Source organism: Salvelinus alpinus, chromosome 17 (genome assembly GCF_045679555.1).
Source record: "Salvelinus alpinus chromosome 17, SLU_Salpinus.1, whole genome shotgun sequence".
Taxonomy (NCBI): domain Eukaryota; kingdom Metazoa; phylum Chordata; class Actinopteri; order Salmoniformes; family Salmonidae; genus Salvelinus; species Salvelinus alpinus.
The window spans coordinates 47,223,413-47,243,099 of NC_092102.1; the positions used below are offsets into that span (position 1 = coordinate 47,223,413).

Consider the following 19,687-nt stretch of genomic DNA (forward strand, 5'->3'; position numbering starts at 1 on the left):
GTGTTTAGAGGTAGAACCAGCCTCCTGTGCCGTTGTGGTTGGATAGATTTTCAGAAATAGTTTTTAGAAGTGAGGATAGAAAAGAAATAGTCCTCAGCTATTAGTCATCTTGTTCTTCTGACGCTATTTATGAATTATTTGTGAGTACTGTAGCAGCGCAGAGTCAGACCCTAGCCGCAGTAGTCTTATGTAACACGTTCTTATATAAAACCTGAACTTTGGCCTAGTGGCCCGAGCCATCGAGTTTAGCTCAGTAGTATCCCCATTGATGAGGCTGAGGCCACTCTGTATGAAAACCAGGCTTGCGTCCTCAATGGTACTCTATTATCTATATGGGATCCTGGTCAAATGTAGTGCAGTATATAGGGGCACACCCCTAGTATAAACGTCTTTCTCCTCTGACCAGACCGCTAGCCTAGCTGTACACACCACGTGCATACTGTAGCTAAAGCCAGATGGCTGAATGTGCTTTTAACAATTTCAAGTACACACACTTACATTTGCATTAGAATAATTTAGCAGATGTTCTTGGAGTACCATGTTAGTAGTTGGTATGGATCTGTGCAACACCGCTTGGTATCTCAACTGCACCGCCTTCGATCATATGGCGCTACGGAGGGGGGGGGTGCGGACTCCCCAGTACAATCACTGGCGCCGAGACCCCCATGCCATCCAGGACCACTATATCAGGCGGTGTGAAAGGAAGGCAGGGAAAATTGATAGACTCCAGCTACCCAAGTCATAGACTCTTCTCTCTGCTTCCGCATGGCAAGCGGTACCGGAGCGACATCTCTGACACCAACAGGCTCTTGAACAAGTTCTATCTCTTAGTCATAAGACTGATAAATAGCTAATAAAATGGCTACACGGACTATCTGACTTGATCCTTCTATTTGTAGTTTTTCAAGTTTCAATTTTTAATGTCACGTGCACAAGTACAGTGAAATGCCTTTCTTGCAAGCTCTAAACTCAACAATGTATTTGCCACATGCGCCGAATACAACAGGTGTAGAACTTCCTGTGAAATGCTTACTTAACAAACCCTTAACCAACAATGCAGTTTTAATAAAATAAGTATTAAGAAAATATTTACTAAATAAACTAAAGTAAAAAATAAAAAAGTAGCAGCAAAATAACAATAACGAGGCTATATACAGGGTGTACCGGTACTGAGTGAATGTGCTGGGGTACAGGTTAGTCGAGGTAATTTGTAACTATGTGTAACTAGTGACTATGTGTAACTAGTGACTATGTGTAACTAGTGACTATGTGTAACCGATGTGAAATGACTATCTAGTTAGCGGTGGTGCGCGCTAATAGCCTTTCAATCTGTGACGTCACCTGCTCTGAGACCTTGAAGTAGTGGTTCCCCTTGCTCTGCAAGGGCCGCGGCTTTGTGCCGATCATTAAGAGTATCTCTACCGCTCCTGCTGTCTCTAGACAGTTGAAAACAGCAGGTCTGGGACAGGTAGCACGAGTTTCCATTGATCATCCTTGAGATGTTTCTACAACTTGACTGGAGTCCACCTATGGTACATTCATTTGATTGGACATGATTTGGAAAGCCACACACCTGTCTATATAAGGTCCCACAGTTGACAGTGCATGTCAGAGCAAAAACCAAGCCATGAGGTTGAAGGAATTGTCCGTAGAGCTCCAAGACAGGATTGTGTTGAGGCACAGATCTGAGGAAGGGTAACAAAAAATGTCTACAGCATTGAAGGTCCCGAAGAACACAGTGGCCTCCATCGTTCTTAAATGGAAGAAGTTTGGATCCACCAAGACTCTTCCTAGAGCTGGCCGCCTGGCCAAACTGAGCAATCGGGGGAGAAGGGCCTTGGTCAGGGAGGTCACCAAGAACCCGATGGTCACTGTGACAGAGCTCCAGAGTTCCTCTGTGGAGATGGGAGAACCTTCCAGAAGGACAACCATCTTTGCAGCACTCCACCAATTAGGCCTTTATGGTCGAGTGGTCAGACGGAAACCACTCCTCAGTAAAAGGCACATGACAGACCGCTTGAAGTTTTCCAAAAGGCACCTAAAGTACTTTCAGATCATGAGAAACAAGATTCTCTGGTCTGATGAAACCAAGATTGAACTCTTTGGCCTGAATGCCAAGCGTCACTTCCGGAAGAAACCTGGCACCATCCCTACGGTGAAGCATGGGGGTGGCAGCATCATGCTATGGGAATGTTTTTCAGCGGCAGGGACTGGGAGACTAGTCAGGATCGAGGGAAAGATTAACAGAGCAAAGTACACAGAGATCCTTGATGAAAACCTGCTTCAGAGCACTCAGGACCTCAGACTGGGGCAAAGGTTCACCTTCCAACAGGACAACAACCCTAAGCATACAGCCAAGACAATGCAAGAGTGGCATTGGGACAAGTCTCTGAATGTCCTTGTGTGGCCCAGCCAGAGATGGACTTGAACCAAATCGAACATCTCTGGAGAGACTTGAAAATAGCTGTGCAGCAACACTCCCCGTCCAACCTGACAGAGCTTGAGAGGATCTGTAGAGAAGAATGGGAGAAATTCCCCAAATACAGGTGTGCCAAGCTTGTAGCGTCATGCCCAAGAAGACTCAAGGCTGTAGTCACTGTCAACTTCCTGTGAAATGCTTACTTAACAAACCCTTAACCAACAATGCAGTTTTAATAAAATAAGTATTAAGAAAATATTTACTAAATAAACTAAAGTAAAAAATAAAAAAGTAGCAGCAAAATAACAATAACGAGGCTATATACAGGGAGTACCGGTACTGAGTGAATGTGCTGGGGTACAGGTTAGTCGAGGTAATTTGTAACTATGTGTAACTAGTGACTATGTGTAACTAGTGACTATGTGTAACTAGTGACTATGTGTAACCGATGTGAAATGACTATCTAGTTAGCGGTGGTGCGCGCTAATAGCCTTTCAATCTGTGACGTCACCTGCTCTGAGACCTTGAAGTAGTGGTTCCCCTTGCTCTGCAAGGGCCGCGGCTTTTGTGGAGCGATGGGTAATGATGCTTCGTGGGTGACTGTTGTTGATGTGTGCAGAGGGTCCCTGGTTCGCGCGAGGGGACGGACTAAAGTTATACTGTTACATATGCATAGATAGTTAGACTCAATGTAGAACTAAAAAATAACATAAGGTCGAACAAAAACACACTCCAACACACACACACACACGTAACACATAACACATAACACACACACATAACACACACATTCATACTGACTCTACACTCACGAACACACCCTCACATACAATCATCATATAAGCTGCTGCTACTCTGTTTACCCATGTATCCTGATGCCTAGTCACCTTACCCCTATACATACTGTATCTGCCTCTATCACTCCAGTATCCCTGCACATTGTAATATGGTGTTGGCACTGACCCTGGAACTGTCCCTGTATATAGTCACCTTACCCCTATACATATCTAACCCTCCCCCTCATTGTAAAATGGTGTTGGCACTGACCCTTGAACTGTCCCTGTATATAGCTTACCAGTATTGCATTGTTGGGAAAGATCAACCAAGAAAGGCCTTTCAATGTGCTTGTGCACAGTGACAATTAAAAACTGTAAACTTGTGCTTTAGTAAAATGTTAGTAGGTGATTTGGATCTGTACTGTAGTGTACTAGCTAATTAGCAAATGGGTTGTTGTCCTCTATTAGCCTAAACTGTGGTTTTGTTCCAAGTGGGTCCCTGTCCTCTATATAACGCACTACTTTTAACCAGATCTCCACTACTTTTGTAGTCCACTATTAAAGGGAATATGGTGCATTTTTGGGACTAAACCCCGTGTGTCTTCAGTGGAGTGATGAATGTGCTATATTGGTTATGATTGTGGGTAACTAGTTCAGCCAAACGGTTTCCCAAGAGAATGTCTGTTACAACAGTCCTTTGCTCTGTGTATAGTAATGGAGGGAATGTAATGACTGGAGATGTATCTTGTGACAGACTGTCATATTGAGTAGATGGCTAGCTAGTGCACACAATTTGGTTCTGGCTTCTGAGATTAGGCAGTGGGAGTTGGTATGTGAATGAATGTAGGTCTAACACAGAGGTTCGTCCATATGAGCCGAGATCCAGTCAGTTCGTGAATGCTGACCCCAGACAAACTCAACAGTGGGTATGGATGTCTCTATTTCCGTCTTGAACCCAAAGTACCTCTAAACGAGCAGAGGGTGCCATGGAGAACATAAATCGATGGCCTATGCTCCTCACGGACTTTGTGTATTAAAGTAAGTGAGTCTGAGCCTGTCTGTGAGAGGAGCAGGGATGATAGCATTGAGTTATTCTCAGCACACATGCGTTCTGTCTCACATTCTGCTGCCATGTCATGTTCCATGTTCCCAGAAAGCAAACGGAGAGAGAGAGAGAGAGACAGACTGCCACCCTCGCACGCACACACGCCACAACAAACCCAACATGTCCCCCAGCCTCCCTCCGTCCACCCTCCCTCCCCACCTCCATTGAAACAGGTCCTTTCAGCTAGCTGAGCTCAGACAGAGAGGAGGGCCACCATAGTCCAGACCATAGAAATATAATTAATAGAATGCACATTCCCATTCCAGTCCATGTTTATGCATTCTATTATTTACATTTCTATGCTCCAGACCAGGCCTCATGTCAGGCCACCGTCGGCAGATCCACTGGGGTCGCTAGGCAACGGCTTAGTGTGTAAAAGTGGTTGCCATGGCGACATGAGGGAATTCCGATTTATACATTTTTTGTCCAATGTTGAAGTGCCTGGTTGATATTGTTCCCTCATAATCATTGAGGTGGGGATGTTTACAAAAGAGGTGGGGAGATGAGCCAACAGAGATTGTTTAGTAATGAGAAAGACTAGGGGGAAAGAGGACTGACTAACGTGGTTTAAAACTCTCCCACATGAAAAAAATATTATAGTATACTATGGTATAAAAACTAGACTATTCACTGTAGTGATTTTGCGGACTAAAGACCTCACTGTGTTAAACCCTTTAACTCAGAGCATAGGCCATCCACTAAGGTTCTCCATGCCTGGATACAGCCCTTAGCCGTGGTATATTGGCAATATACCACAAACCCCTGAGGTGCCTTATTGCTATTATAAACTGGCTAGCAACATAATTAGAGCAGTAACAATATGTCAGCCAATCAGCATTCGGGGCTTGAACCACCCAGTTTATAATGTAGTATTTGCAGACTTCAGACTACTGTAGTATTTACTGTATATCTTTTTTTGACATAGAAGTGGAGGGTTTCTCCTTTTCCAGAATCTGTAGGTATGTATGACTGGGGTCTGAACAGATAGTATAGCACTTCTGCTTTTTTTTAAATAACCTGTAGGGAACACAATACTTGGCATGTAGGTTTCTCACCTCTGGGGGAAGGAAATGAGCAGGGCACATGCAAATTAAATGCTGTAGTATTTACTATAGTTAAAAAAGGGAAGTGTTTTTGTGGACATTGCTGTAGTATTTACTGTAGTATTCTACAGGATACTACAACATCCTATAGTAAGTACTACACATGATTGAGGGATACAGTTTACTATAGAATTCTATAGTAAACTGTAGTATTTTTTCATGTGGGCTGCTTTAACAGGGGAACCTCACTAGCCCTTTGTGACACCTGCCGATGTAAAACGGGCTTTATAAAATACATTTGATTTGATTAAATGTCTCTTTTGAAGTGAGAGGAATTGAAAAGCAATCCTTCTGCCTTGTAGTTGGACCTTTAGCTTGTTAAGGGTTATCGCTGGGAGACGTGTAGCACTAACACCTGCTTGTCTTTTCTGGCTGACAGAGGTGAGAGCCATTGTGACTTCCCATTCCCAACCCGTTTGGCTTACAGGAAGAGTAGAGTGGAGAGAGAGAGAGATCCTGGTTCCGGATCTGTTTGTGCTGTCCCACATGAAAATATACTATAGTATACTATGAAATACTGTAAATACTATAGTATTATTTGTGACTTCCCATTCCCAACCCGTTTGGCTTACAGGAAGAGTAGAGTGGAGAGAGAGATCCTGGTTCCGGATCTGTTTGTGCTGTCCCACATGAAAACATACTATAGTATACTATGAAATACTGTAAATACTATAGTATTCACTGTACTGTTTTTTTGCAGGCTTTACTCTAGTATTCACTGTAGTTTTTTTGCGGACTAAAGTCATTAACAACACCACAGTGAATACTGTAGTATGTACAGTTAACTGTAGTATAAATACTGTAGTAATGAATACTGTAGTATGTACAGTTAACTGTAGTATAAATACTGTAGTAATGAATACTGTAGTATGTACAGTTAACTGTAGTATAAATACTGTAGTAATGAAAACTGTAGTATGCAGTTCCTTCAGAAAGTATTCACACCCCTTGACTTCTTTCAGATGTTGTGTCACTGATCTACACACCCCACAATGTCAAACTTGAATTATGTTTTTAGAATTCATTTTTTAAAATTAATTTGTTAACAAAAGCTGAAAAGTTCTTAAGTCAATAAGTATTCAACCCCTTTGTTATGGCAAGCCTACATAAGTTCAGGATTAACAATTTGCTGAACAAGTCACATAATAAGTTGCGTGGACTCAATAATGGTGTTTTTGAATGAAAACTCTGTCTGGGTCTCTGTACCCCACACATTATATGTAAGGTCCTTTAGTCGAGCATGTGAATTTCAAGTACAGATTCAACGACAAAGACCAGGGAGGTTTTCCAATGCCTTGCAAAGAAGGGCACCTATTGGTAGAGGGGTGAAAAATATATATATAAATATATATTGAATATCCCTTTGAGGATAGTGAAGATATATATATATATATAGGCTATATATATTATAGGGAATACTTTGCAGGGCTGTGCATTTTTTTTTCTCCCTTTCTAATTTTCTCTACTTTTGTATATTTTTGATACTGAATGTTATCAGATCTTCAACCAAAACCTAATATTAGATAAAGGGAACCTGAGTGAACAAATAACACAACAATTTCATACTTATTTCATTTATTTTATGGACAAAGTTATCCAACATCCGATGCCCTTGTGTGAAAAAGTAATGGCCCCCTTACACTCAATAACTGGTTGTGTCAACTTTAGCTGCAATGACTCCAACCAAATGCTTCCTGTAGTTGTTGATCAGTCTCTTACATCACTGTAGAAGAATTTTGGCCCTCTCTTGCATGCAGAACTGCTTTAACTCAGCGACTTTTCTGAGTTTTCAAGCAAGAACTACTCGTTTCAAGTCTTGCCACAACATCTCAATTGGGATTAGGTCTGGACTTTGACTAGGCCATTCCTAAACTTCAATTTTTGTTGCTTTCTATCCATTTTCATGAAGACTTGATTGTGTGTTTTGGATCATTGTCTTGCTACATGACCCAGCTGCGCTTCAGCTCACAGACGGATGGCCTGACATTCTCCTGTAGGATTCTCTGATACAGAGCAGAATTCATGGTTCCTTACTATTAAGGCAAGTCGTCCAGGTCCTGAGGCAGCAAAGCATCCCCAAACCAACACACTACCACCACCATGCTTGACCGTTGGTATGAGGTTCTTACTATGGAATGCAGTATTTGGTTTTCGCCAGACATAACGGGACCCATGTCTTCTAAAAAGTTATATTGTCCATAGAACATTCTTCCAAGAGTTTTGATGATCATCCAGGTGCTTCCAGGTGCTTTTTTTGGCAAAATGTAGTCAACTTTTTGGACGACATGTGAGAGACTGATCAACAACTAACAGGAAGCGTTTGGTTGCAGTCGTTGCAGATAAAGGTGGTACAACCAGTTATTGAGTGTAAGTGGGCAATTACTTTTTCACACAGGGGACATAGGGTGTTGCTTAACTCTGTTTAATTAAATAAATAAATAAATATAATTTTTGGTTATTTGTAAACTCAGGTTCCCTTGATTTAATATTAGGTTTTGGTTGAAGATCTAATAACAGTCAGTTTCTATGCAAAAATAGAGAAAATCAGAAATGGGGCCAAATACTTTTTCGCGGCACTGTATATGGTCTATACTTGGCATGTAGGTTTATATCTTATGGGTGGCACAAATTGTGATATGGGCGGGGTATATGCAAATGAAATACTGTAATATTTAATATAGTTTCAAAAAGTGTTGTGTTTTTTGCGGACTGTAGTGTTTTTGCATACATTACTGTAGTATTTACTATAGTATTCTACAGTATATTACCACATACTATAGTAAGTACTACACATGATCGAGTGATACTACAGTATGTAGTATAGTATTCTACAGTATAATACAGTTTAGTATAGAATTCTATAGTAAGTAGTGTAGTATTCTATAGTATAATACAGTTTAGTATAGAATTCTATAGTAAGTAGTGTAGTATTCTATAGTAAACTGTAGCATTTTTGTCATGTGGGGTCTTGAGTTGTCATGAGTTGGCAAGATGGCACAAACTGATCTGGGACCAGGCTAGAGAGAGAGAGAGGCAGCTCTATTGAAACCCATTGTCCTGCGTTTCTACAGAAACAGCTGTAAAAAAAAAAATCCACCAACCTGCTGTGAGTAAAACAGACAAAAAACACCAGGGCTAGTCTGTTCTCCAGGGGGGGAACAACCTCAGGGCTAGTCTGTTCTCCAGGGGGGGAAGAACCTCAGGGCTAGTCTGTTCTCCAGGGGGGGAACAACCTCAGGGCTAGTCTGTTCTCCAGGGGGGGAACAACCTCAGGGCTAGTCTGTTCTCCAGGGGGGGAACAACCCCAGGGCTAGTCTGTTCTCCAGGGGGGGAAGAACCTCAGGGCTAGTCTGTTCTCCAGGGGGGGAAGACCCTCAGGGCTAGTCTGTTCTCCGGGGGGGAACAACATCAGGGCTAGTCTGTTCTCCGGGGGGGAACAACCTCAGGGCTAGTCTGTTCTCCAGGGGGGGAACAACCTCAGGGCTAGTCTGTTCTCCAGGGGGGGAACAACCTCAGGGCTAGTCTGTTCTCCAGGGGGGGGAAGAACCTCAGGGCTAGTCTGTTCTCCAGGGGGGGAACAACCTCAGGGCTAGTCTGTTCTCCAGGGGGGGAACAACCTCAGGGCTAGTCTGTTCTCCAGGGGGGGGAAGAACCTCAGGGCTAGTCTGTTGTCCAGGGGGGGGAACAACCTCAGGGCTTGTCTGTTCTCCAGGGGGGGAACAACCTCAGGGCCAGTCTGTTCTCCAGGGGGGGAAGAACCTCAGGGCTAGTCTGTTCTCCGGAGGGGGAACAACCTCAGGGCCAGTCTGTTCTCCAGGGGGAGAACAGGGGGAGAACAGTTCTATGTGATACTATTAGTCAGTTAACATGACCTTTATGAATTATGAAGGCGTCATGTTTTGTTCTATGATATACTAAACTCAGCAAAAAAAGAAACGTCCTCTCACCGTCAACTGCGTTTATTTTCATCAAACTTAACATGTGTAAATATTTGTATGAACATAACAAGATTCAACAACTGAGACATAAACTGAACAAGTTCCACAGACATGTGACAGAAATTGAATAATGTGTCCCTGAACAAAGGGGGGTAAAAATCTAAAGTAACAGTCAATATCTGGTGTGGCCACCAGCTGCATTAAGTACTGCAGTGCATCTCCTCCTCATGGACTGCACCAGATTTGCCAGTTCTTGCTGTGAGATGTTACCCCACTCTTCCACCAAGGCACCTGCAAGTTCCTGGACATTTCTGGGGGAATCGACCTAGCCCTCACCCTCCGATCCAACAGGTCCCAGATGTGCTTAATGGGATTGAGATCCGGGCTCTTTGCTGGCCATGGCAGAACACTGACATTCCTGTCTTGCAGGAAATCACGCACAGAACGAGCAGTATAGCTGGTGGCATTGTCATGCTGGAGGGTCATGTCAGGATGAGCCTGCAGGAAGGGTACCACATGAGGGAGGAGGATGTCTTCCCTGTAATGCACAGCATTGAGATTGCCTGCAATGACAACAAGCTCAGTCCGATGATGCTGTGACACACCGCCCCAGACCATGATGGACCCTCCACCTCCAAATCGATCCCGCTCCAGAGTACAGGCCTCGGTGTAACGCTCATTCCTTCGACAATAAACGCGAATCTGACCATCACCCCTGGTGAGACAAAACCGCGACTCGTCAGTGAAGAGCACTTTTTGCCAGTCCTGTCTGGTCCAGCGATGGTGGGTTTGTGCCCATAGGCGATGTTGTTGCCAGTGATGTCTGGTGAGGACCTGCCTTACAACAGGCCTACAAGCCCTCAGTCCAGACTCTCTCAGCCTATTGTGGACAGTCTGAGCACTGACGGAGGGATTGTGCGTTTTTGTGGTAACTCGGGCAGTTGTTGTTGCCATCCTGTACCTGTCCCGCAGGTGTGATGTTCAGATGTACCGATCCTGTGCAGGTGTTGTGCCACTGCGAGGACGATCAGCTGTCCATCTTGTCTCCCTGTAGCGCTGTCTTAAGCGTCTCACAGTACAGACATTGCAATTTATTGCCCTGGCCACATCTGCAGTCCTCATGCCTCCTTGCAGCATGCCTAAGGCACGTTCACGCAGATGAGCAGGGACCCTGGACATCTTTCTTTTTGTGTTTTTCAGAGTCAGTAGAAAGGCCTCTTTAGTGTCCTAAGTTTTCATAACTGTGACCTTAATTGCCTACCGTCTGTAAGCTGTTAGTGTCTTAAAGACCGTTCCACAGGTGCATGTTCATGAATTGTTTATGGTTCATTGAACAAGCATGGGAACCAGTGTTTAAACCCTTTACAATGAAGATCTGTGAAGTTATCTTTGAAAGACAGGGTCCTGAAAAAGGGACGTTTCTTTAGTTTATTATTATTTATTTCTGAGTTTATTAGTCAGTTAACATGATCTTTATGAACTATGAAGCCTTTATGTGCATGATGTGCTTCAAAACTCACAAAAAGTGACTTTAGCTGATGAAAAATATAAGTCTGTGTTTACCGCAGACCTTATTTTTTGGCGAACCTCTGTTGGCGCCTCTCTATTTAAGTCATGTTTTGTGATGGCCTTTCTAGAGACCGTGAGCCAACTACACTCTCATTCTGACAAAAAGGCTGTTGACTTGTTTTCAAATCAGTAAGACTAGAAAAGATTACCAGCTTAAAAAGCTATCACTCAACTCTACTATTTCTTCCCCGAGACCCTCACACTGTGATAACGCTGCTGAGTATCTGAGCTGATAGAAGTCCACAGTAGATTCAAGTCCACTAACTGCAGTGTGTCCCTGCACTCCGCCTTTATCACTGCAGTACTCCATCTATAGTGGACATCGCTATGGTTTGCATCCCATTCCCTACAACAGTAGTGCACTGCAATAGGCAGTAGGCTGCCATTTGGGCCGTAGACTAGCACTGATCTGACTGCATGGGGATGAGGGACCTGTTTACTTTATTCCATTGATCAATGGGATGATGCTGCTCGCCTGCCTGCCCATCCAGAGCTATTTCTGAACCCTGGATCAATACAGCCACTGCAGCAGCCATCACATTCACATTGACTTCAGAAAAGACGGGAGAGAGAGAGGCTCAATCCCAAATGGCACCCTTTTTCCTATATATATATATATACGGTATATTGCACTATTTTTATCCAGGGCCCATAGATCTGTCATTATCAGCCACGAGAACTAATGAATTCAAAACATAATCAATAGCTGTGATGTGACAGATGATCATGAATACAGTCGTTGATGCAGATCTTATCTACTCATTAGATATTTGTTTCGCTGTTATCTACTGATTTTGTCTATCATATTCAGCTGTTGGAGTCAGCTGTTGTCAGCTGTTGTTGTCGAAAGCTGTTGTCAGCTGTTGTTGTCGTAAGCTGTTGTCAGCTGTTGTTGTCGTAAGCTGTTGTCAGCTGTTGTTGTCGTAAGCTGTTGTCAGCTGTTGTTGTCGTAAGCGGTTGTTGTCGTCAGCGGTTGTCGTCGGTGGTTGCCGTCAGCTGTTGCCCGTAAGCTGTTGTTGTCGTCAGCGGTTGTCGCCAGCTGTTGCCCGTAAGCTGTTGTTGTCGTCAGCGCTTGTCGTCAGCGCTTGTCGTCAGCGCTTGTCGTCAGCGGTTGCCGTCAGCTGTTGTCAGTCAGGGCATTATGAAGGAACACTCTGTTGCTCATGATAAGCCACTGCACTAATTAACCTCTGTATCTTGCTTTACCTTGAGTAGGCAAACGGTATAGAACCCTGCAGATAAAAACATCACAAATAGAAATGATGTGACTCTGTCATTCTGTATTCTACACGTAAGAGAAGTTTGTTTACTTCCTTGTTGTCATAGTCAAGCCAAACATTACAATGAGTGACAAGGAGTTGTAATGATAGCACAAACAGAGTGGCGCTCAGGCTAGATATCTTTCTATCGGAGTGTTCCGCAACGTGGTGCCCTGCTAAATGGAATGTGTTCCTGGACATTCTCTCCAACACGAGACGGAACACGGGACTCCAGATGGGAACTCTGTGGGAGATGGAGGATGTCACACATCATGTTTGAAGACTGCTGCTGCACTCTCTCTCTATCTGTCTCTCTCTATCTGTCTCTCTCTATCTGTCTCTCTGTCTGTCTTTCTCTCTCTATCTCTCTCTCTGTCTTTCTCTCTCTATCTATCTCTCTCTGTCTTTCTCTCTCTATCTCTGTCTCTCTGTCTTTTTCTCTCTATCTCTGTCTCTCTGTCTTTTTCTCTCTATCTATCTCTCTCTCTCTGTCTTTCTCTCTCTATCTCTCTCTCTCCATCTTTCTCTCTCTATCTATCTGTCACACTCTCTCTCTCTCTCTCTCTCTTTCTTTCTCTCAAAAAGCTGATTGATTTACGGATTGATTGAAACCTGGACAAAGTCCAGCACAGCCTCCTTGCATTCCAAACATGTGTGCCACAAAGCTAACAGAATGCACATTGGTTTGACATTTTGCTAAAGCTCCTTGTTATGTCTGTGCGTCTCTAGTAGCACTACTCACTCAACAGCCCACCCACCTTTAAATAGGACAGGTACATGAGTAATGAAATGATCCGTTGATGACAAAGAACATAATATAAAATCATCATTAAAGTCATCAAAAGTCTTGATACAGACTAATACAGATGTTTCTCCTCTCTTCTCCCTCTCTTTCTCCTTCCCACTCTCATTCTCCTTCTCTGTCCCCTCTCCTTCCCCCTCTCCTTCTCCCTCCCCTTCTTCTCTTTCTCTGTCCTCTCTCCTTCTCCCTCCCCTCTCCTTCTCTTTTTCCCTCCACTCTCCTTCTCTTTTTCCCTCCCCCCTCCTTCTCCCTCCCCCCTCTCCCTCCCTCACTCTCTCCTTCTCCCTCCTTCTCCTTCTCCCTCCTCCCCCCCCTCTCCCTCCCCCACTCCTTCTCCCTCCAGGTATCACAGAGACTATAGCCCAGCTAGGCTCCGGTTGGCTAGCGGATAAGAACCCGTTCCATAAGTACCACTATCACAAGGCCTACCTGATCCTGTGTGGAGTGGTCAACCTGTTTGCCCCGCTGGCTAACACCTACATCCTGCTCATGGTTTACGCTGTCTTCTTTGCCATCTTCTGTGGCGGTTACATGGCACTGCTACTGCCTGTCCTGGTAAGAAACACACACACGCACACACACACGCACGCACGCACGCACGCACGCACGCACGCACACACACACACACACACACACAAGCCTAATCATACAATATATCAATATCAGTGTTTGGGTCTATTAAGCCATGTTCTGCGGGAGCTGCTACTGCCCGTCCTGGTAAGAAACCAGTCCGTCAGGGTTGGGGTCGATTAGAAGAACTTAAGTCGATTAACTGAAATTCCAATTTAATAATATAAAACATTTGCATATTTTCTATGACTTCTCACTGGGTAATTAGATTATATAATTTAAGAAAATAACTGCACACTGCGTGAGCTTACTTACTCGGTGTCTCAGCTGAGAGACAATTCAAGGCCAATACTTAACAATCTACTGTTGATACTGGCAAAGCGTGCAAGTTTTTATTTTCTTTCAAGGTGACCTAGATACCACCCACCAATCAATGAAGATAAAGAAAGTAACCATACAGGGGAGATGAGCGATTTCTTGAGAAATTGCTAGTACCATTTGTTCCATAGCAATAATGTTTTCTGATTCGGATTTAGAATGCAGCACTAGTGATATCTATTGAGAGAGAGAACAGTTTTTTAAAAAGTGCTGGCCAACCATTCTTAACAGAATCTTTAAAGGATCTGTTCACTGATCTATGCCTTCCCAGTCTGAGAATGTAATGTTATGAGTATAACTACTGTTTCCTGAAGGAGGGAAATGAGGTACAAAATACTATGGGAAGTCGCACTCTCGCGACTTCAGTTGAAGGATCTGCAATCACACCTGACAAGGCCAATGTAATCCGTGACTCGTTGGAAGCCCCGCCTTCCACAGGCGTGAATCTCGGATTCATTCCTTCAATTTAATACCCGTCTTCACTGAGCCCAGGAACTGTCGGTGCGGGACCAAACGGGTGTTTCACCTTGTTTCAGAGAACGTTAAGAAACAACGTGTAACGTCCGTCTTCGGAATGAGACCAAAGCTCAGCGTGGAATGTGTTCATGATTTTTATTATCAAAAAGACACTCAAACAAAATAACAACGTGAAAGCGAACAGTTCTGTCAGGTAACAGACACTAAACAGAAAACAACATCCCACAAAACCCAAAAGGAAAATGACAACTTATATATGATCCTCAATCAGGGACAATGATAGACAGCTGCCCCTGATTGGGAATCAACCACACCAACATAGAAATAAGGAAACTAGAATGCCCACCCTAGTCACAACCTGACCTAACCGAAATAGAGAATAAAAACCTCTCTACGGCCAGGGCGTGACACAACGTTCTTCCTTCCCGAGGGAATGTTACATTTTATACTGGACCATGACCTCAGTGTGCATAAATTAGAATAATTTGCTTATGTCAAACTTTATATGAAAACATGATACATATTTTAAAAGCTGAGAAACAGCTCTTTCAAATGATATGACATACAATCAATCAAATTGTAATCAGTCAAGAAAAAACAACTGTGAAAATGTGTATCTTAAACGAAAATTAATGTTTTTCTCCCAAACAACTGCCATTTACAAAACTTTCTCATGACAATAGAGAAAAACTTGTAACATATTGAGTCTTCTTTATTTCTTTATTTAGAATTGATCATCTGAAATCAGAATATAAATACCATCTTACTGTGAATGAGTTACAGATGTTTTAGTGATCTGGAATCCTATGTTATGTTCTGTGATCAAACAGATATCTGCACCCAAACAAATTACAAATAGCATTTAGTCTTACATATAAGGAAAGACATAAAAAAGTGATATAATATTAATAAAACAAGAACTTTATTGAAAGAATAATCTTAGGGGATTACATTGTCTCATTCAAACCAGAAATCGAAGACACATTTAAATCGCTATCATAATCATAAAATTATACAACATTAATTTCAGGGCTACTTTCATCAAAATCGAACTGGAATGACAAAATATGAAACAAAGAAAGGCATATAACAACAATTATTAGCTTTTACAACTTCAATTTCTACATTCAACTAGCATATAGTCAATTACACAAAGAGTCAGAACGGGAACAATTCCAAAAGCACAACATTATTTTTTACAAGTCCTTTACATCCCCAAGGACATTAGAGTCATGCATGAAACATAAAGGGAGGCTGGTATGCAGGATGTCTTGGATAAGAAAGGGAAAACATGCAGGAAAGGGAAACATGTGTAAAAGTATAGCTTCCGTCCCTCTCCTCGCCCCAACCTGGGCTCGAAACAGGGACCCTCTGCACACATCGACAACTGACACGCACGAAGCATCGTTACCCATCGCGCCACAAAAGCCACGGCCCTTGCAGAGCAAGGGGAACAACTACTTCAAGGTCTCAGAGCGAGTGACGTCACTGATTGAAACGCTATTAGCGCGCACCACCGCTAACTAGCTAGCCATTTCACATCGGTTACACATGCAAGAGAAGCAAAATTACTAGTGAACATCTGGGCTACATCTTTACTAGTGCTAATTTCTCAGACAAAGGTCTGTCACAAGATGAGCTTATAGTTTTCACAGACAGAGGTCTGTCACAAGATGAGCTTATAGTTTTCACAGACAGAGGTCTGTCACAAGATGAGCTAATAGTTTTCACAGACAAAGGTCTGTCACAAGATGAGCTAATAGTTTTCACAGACAAAGGTCTGTCACAAGATGAGCTAATAGTTTTCACAGACAAAGGTCTGTCACAAGATGAGCTAATAGTTTTCACAGACAAAGGTCTGTCACAAGATGAGCTTATAGTTTTCACAGACAGAGGTCTGTCACAAGATGAGCTAATAGTTTTCACCGACAAAGGTCTGTTACAAGATGAGCTAATAGTTTTCACAGACAAAGGTCTGTCACAAGATGAGCTAATAGTTTTCACAGACAAAGGTCTGTCACAAGATGAGCTAATAGTTTTCACAGACAAAGGTCTGTCACAAGATGAGCTAATATTTTTCACAGACTACGGTCTGTCACAAGATGAGCTAATAGTTTTCACAGACAAAGGTCTGTCACAAGATGAGCTAATAGTTTTCACAGACAAAGGTCTGTCACAAGATGAGCTTATAGTTTTCACAGACAGAGGTCTGTCACAAGATGAGCTTATAGTTTTCACAGACAAAGGTCTGTCACAAGATGAGCTAATAGTTTTCACAGACAAAGGTCTGTCACAAGATGAGCTAATATTTTTCACAGACAAAGGTCTGTCACAAGTTGAGCTAATATTTTTCACAGACAAAGGTCTGTCACAAGATGAGCTAATAGTTTTCACAGACGAAGGTCTGTCATAAGATGGATACCTGTCATTAAGATAAATACCTCCTAACTGACGGTGAGGTTCTCTCTGAATGTAATCTGTCTCTAATCAGTTTGCTGATTTTCCTTGCCAGGTGGTGTGTGATTACACTGCCAACGGTAACTGTTGACAACTGCAATGTCAACACAGTGGGATTAAAAAAAAAAAATAATAATAATAAATCCACCACTTCTGGTTCTTCTGCATAACATTGTAGGAGTTGATCAACTGATCAGACTTGTCAACCCCACCCATCTGTCTATTGTAATTGTGGATTACAGCAGGCTGGCGGACCACTTTCCTATTCCGGACTAGCCTCGTTACTTGAGTGGAATCATTTGCATTGTGATAATTGAAAAGGCATATAACAGTACGTGTGTCTCTCCACTGTATGGCCAATACATTGCCCCCTATCCTACACCAACACATATCTCCACTGTATGGCCAATACATTGCCCCCTATCCTACACCAACACATATCTCCACTGTATGGCCAATACATTGCCTCCTATCCTACACCAACACATATCTCCACTGTATGGCCAATACATTGCCCTCTATCCTACACCAACACATATCTCCACTGTATGGCCAATACATTGCCCCCTATCCTACACCAACACATATCTCCACTGTATGGCCAATACATTGCCCCCTATCCTACACCAACACATATCTCCACTGTATGGCCAATACATTGCCCCCTATCCTACACCAACACATATCTCCACTGTATGGCCAATACATTGCCTCCTATCCTACACCAACACATATCTCCACTGTATGGCCAATACATTGCCCCCTATCCTACACCAACACATATCTCCACTGTATGGCCAATACATTGCCCCCTATCCTACACCAACACATATCTCCACTGTATGGCCAATACATTGCCCCCCTATCCTACACACAACACCATATCTCCACTGTATGGCCAATACATTGCCCCCTATCCTACACCAACACATATCTCCACTGTATGGCCAATACATTGCCCCCCTATCCTACACCAACACATATCTCCACTGTATGGCCAATACATTGCCCTCTATCCTACACCAACACATATCTCCACTGTATGGCCAATACATTGCCCCCTATCCTACACCAACCCATATCTCCACTGTATGGCCAATACATTGCCCCCTATCCTACACCAACACATATCTCCACTGTATGTTCCTAGAAAAGGCTAAATTTTCACTTCCGTTCTCAGAACGTTTTAAAAACGTTCTGTTTTACCGATCAGGAAACTTATGGCTTCATTCCCAGAACCAATGGAACCAAATGTGGTTGCTGGGGACCATGTTAAGTTTGGCATTGATATCTTAAAAATAAGCAAACTATTAACCATTAACTTTTTAGACTATGTAACGCTAATGCTTAAAAATAATCATCAAAAATCTTCTTCTCATGGACTAAAAGTCAGATTCAAGCCAAATGTGGTATTTGGACTCATCATAATAGTCCCTAAAGAGTTTGATAAAATAACGTTGATGCTTTCGAAGAAGACCACACTATACCTGTAGATACAAATGAGCACATACTACATGAGCACAAAAATGCAAAAAAATACTTCAAATACCTTCTTCTCATGAACCATAGGAACAAATAACACCAAATGTGGAATGTAGGACCATTGTACATGTCTCAACTTACTTTGAAAAAAGCTAAGGGATTGGTTAAAAGATGTCTGAGTAAAAAAAAAAAAAAAAAGATATTACATGTCCATTTAAACCACTGTAAATCCACTCCACAGTGGCCTATCAACTTGACACTTGTCGACGCTATCATGGATGTCCCAAATATGACCCACACTTCATTTCGTAAAGATATCTCAAAAAACAAGGAAACTATTAACAACATTTGTGTAACGCTAATGCTCAAAATCGTCTACAATCATCTCCTCCTCATGAACCATGCGTCAGACTCCAAGTTTAGCATTTAGACTCTGATGGGAAAAATTGTTGCTGCATAAAAACATGGCCGTATTGTACATTTTAGATGCAAGTTAGCACATGTGCTAATGCTAAAAATACTTTCAAAATGTTGTTCTCATGAACTACAAAGCAGATTGATTCCAGATTTGTTATATAGACTCAATGGATTAGCCTCTAATGAATTTGAGAATGATTAGTCGCTGCACTTAAAGTCGGCCAAGCTACACCACTAGGTGTCACCATAACACACCAGGGCTATAAGAACCGAACCCATGGACATGGGGCCATGACATTTGGTTGTGTGAATATTGAATTTACAGTATTCATACCTCTGAGTCTATACATGTTAGAATCACCTTTTGGTAGTGATTACAGCTGTGAGTCTTTCTGGGTAAGTCTCTAAGAGCTTTGCACACCTGGATTGTACAATATTTGCCAATTATTCTTTTTTAAATTCTTCAAGCTCTGTCAAGTTGATTGTTGATCATTGCTAGACAGCCATTTTCAAGTCTTGCCATAGATTTTCAAGCTGATTTAAGTCACAATTGTAACTAGGCCACCCAGGAACACTATTATTGCATACAGAGTGAGTCCATGCAACTTATTATGTGACTTGTTAAGCACATTCTTACTCCTGAACTTATTTAGGCCATAACAAAGGGGCTGAATACTTATTGACTCAAGACATTTCAGCTTTTAATTTTTTTATTCATTTCTAAAAATGTTTAACAAACATATTTCCACTTTGACATTATAGGGTATTGTGTGTATGCCAGTGAGACACAATTTCAAATTAATCAATTTTAAATTCAGTCTGTAACACCAACAAAATGTGGAAGATTTCAAGGCGTGTGAATACTTTCTGAAGGCACTGTACTATACCTGGGTTTGTGTTCCTACTTAGATAGTTTGGTAACAAACACTAGTTAG

The 19,687-nt window shown here is 42.4% G+C and overlaps 1 protein-coding gene across 2 annotated transcripts in view; it reads left to right on the forward strand.

Moving 5' to 3' along the window:
- Positions 1 to 19,687, forward strand: part of LOC139543065 (monocarboxylate transporter 5-like) — a 62,659-nt gene that overhangs the window by 26,224 nt on the left and 16,748 nt on the right. For both annotated transcript variants that reach the window (XM_071349194.1, XM_071349195.1), the window contains one exon: positions 13,315 to 13,526. In XM_071349194.1, coding sequence (XP_071205295.1) covers positions 13,315 to 13,526 — 212 coding nt within the window. The remainder of the gene's footprint in view (positions 1 to 13,314; positions 13,527 to 19,687) is intronic.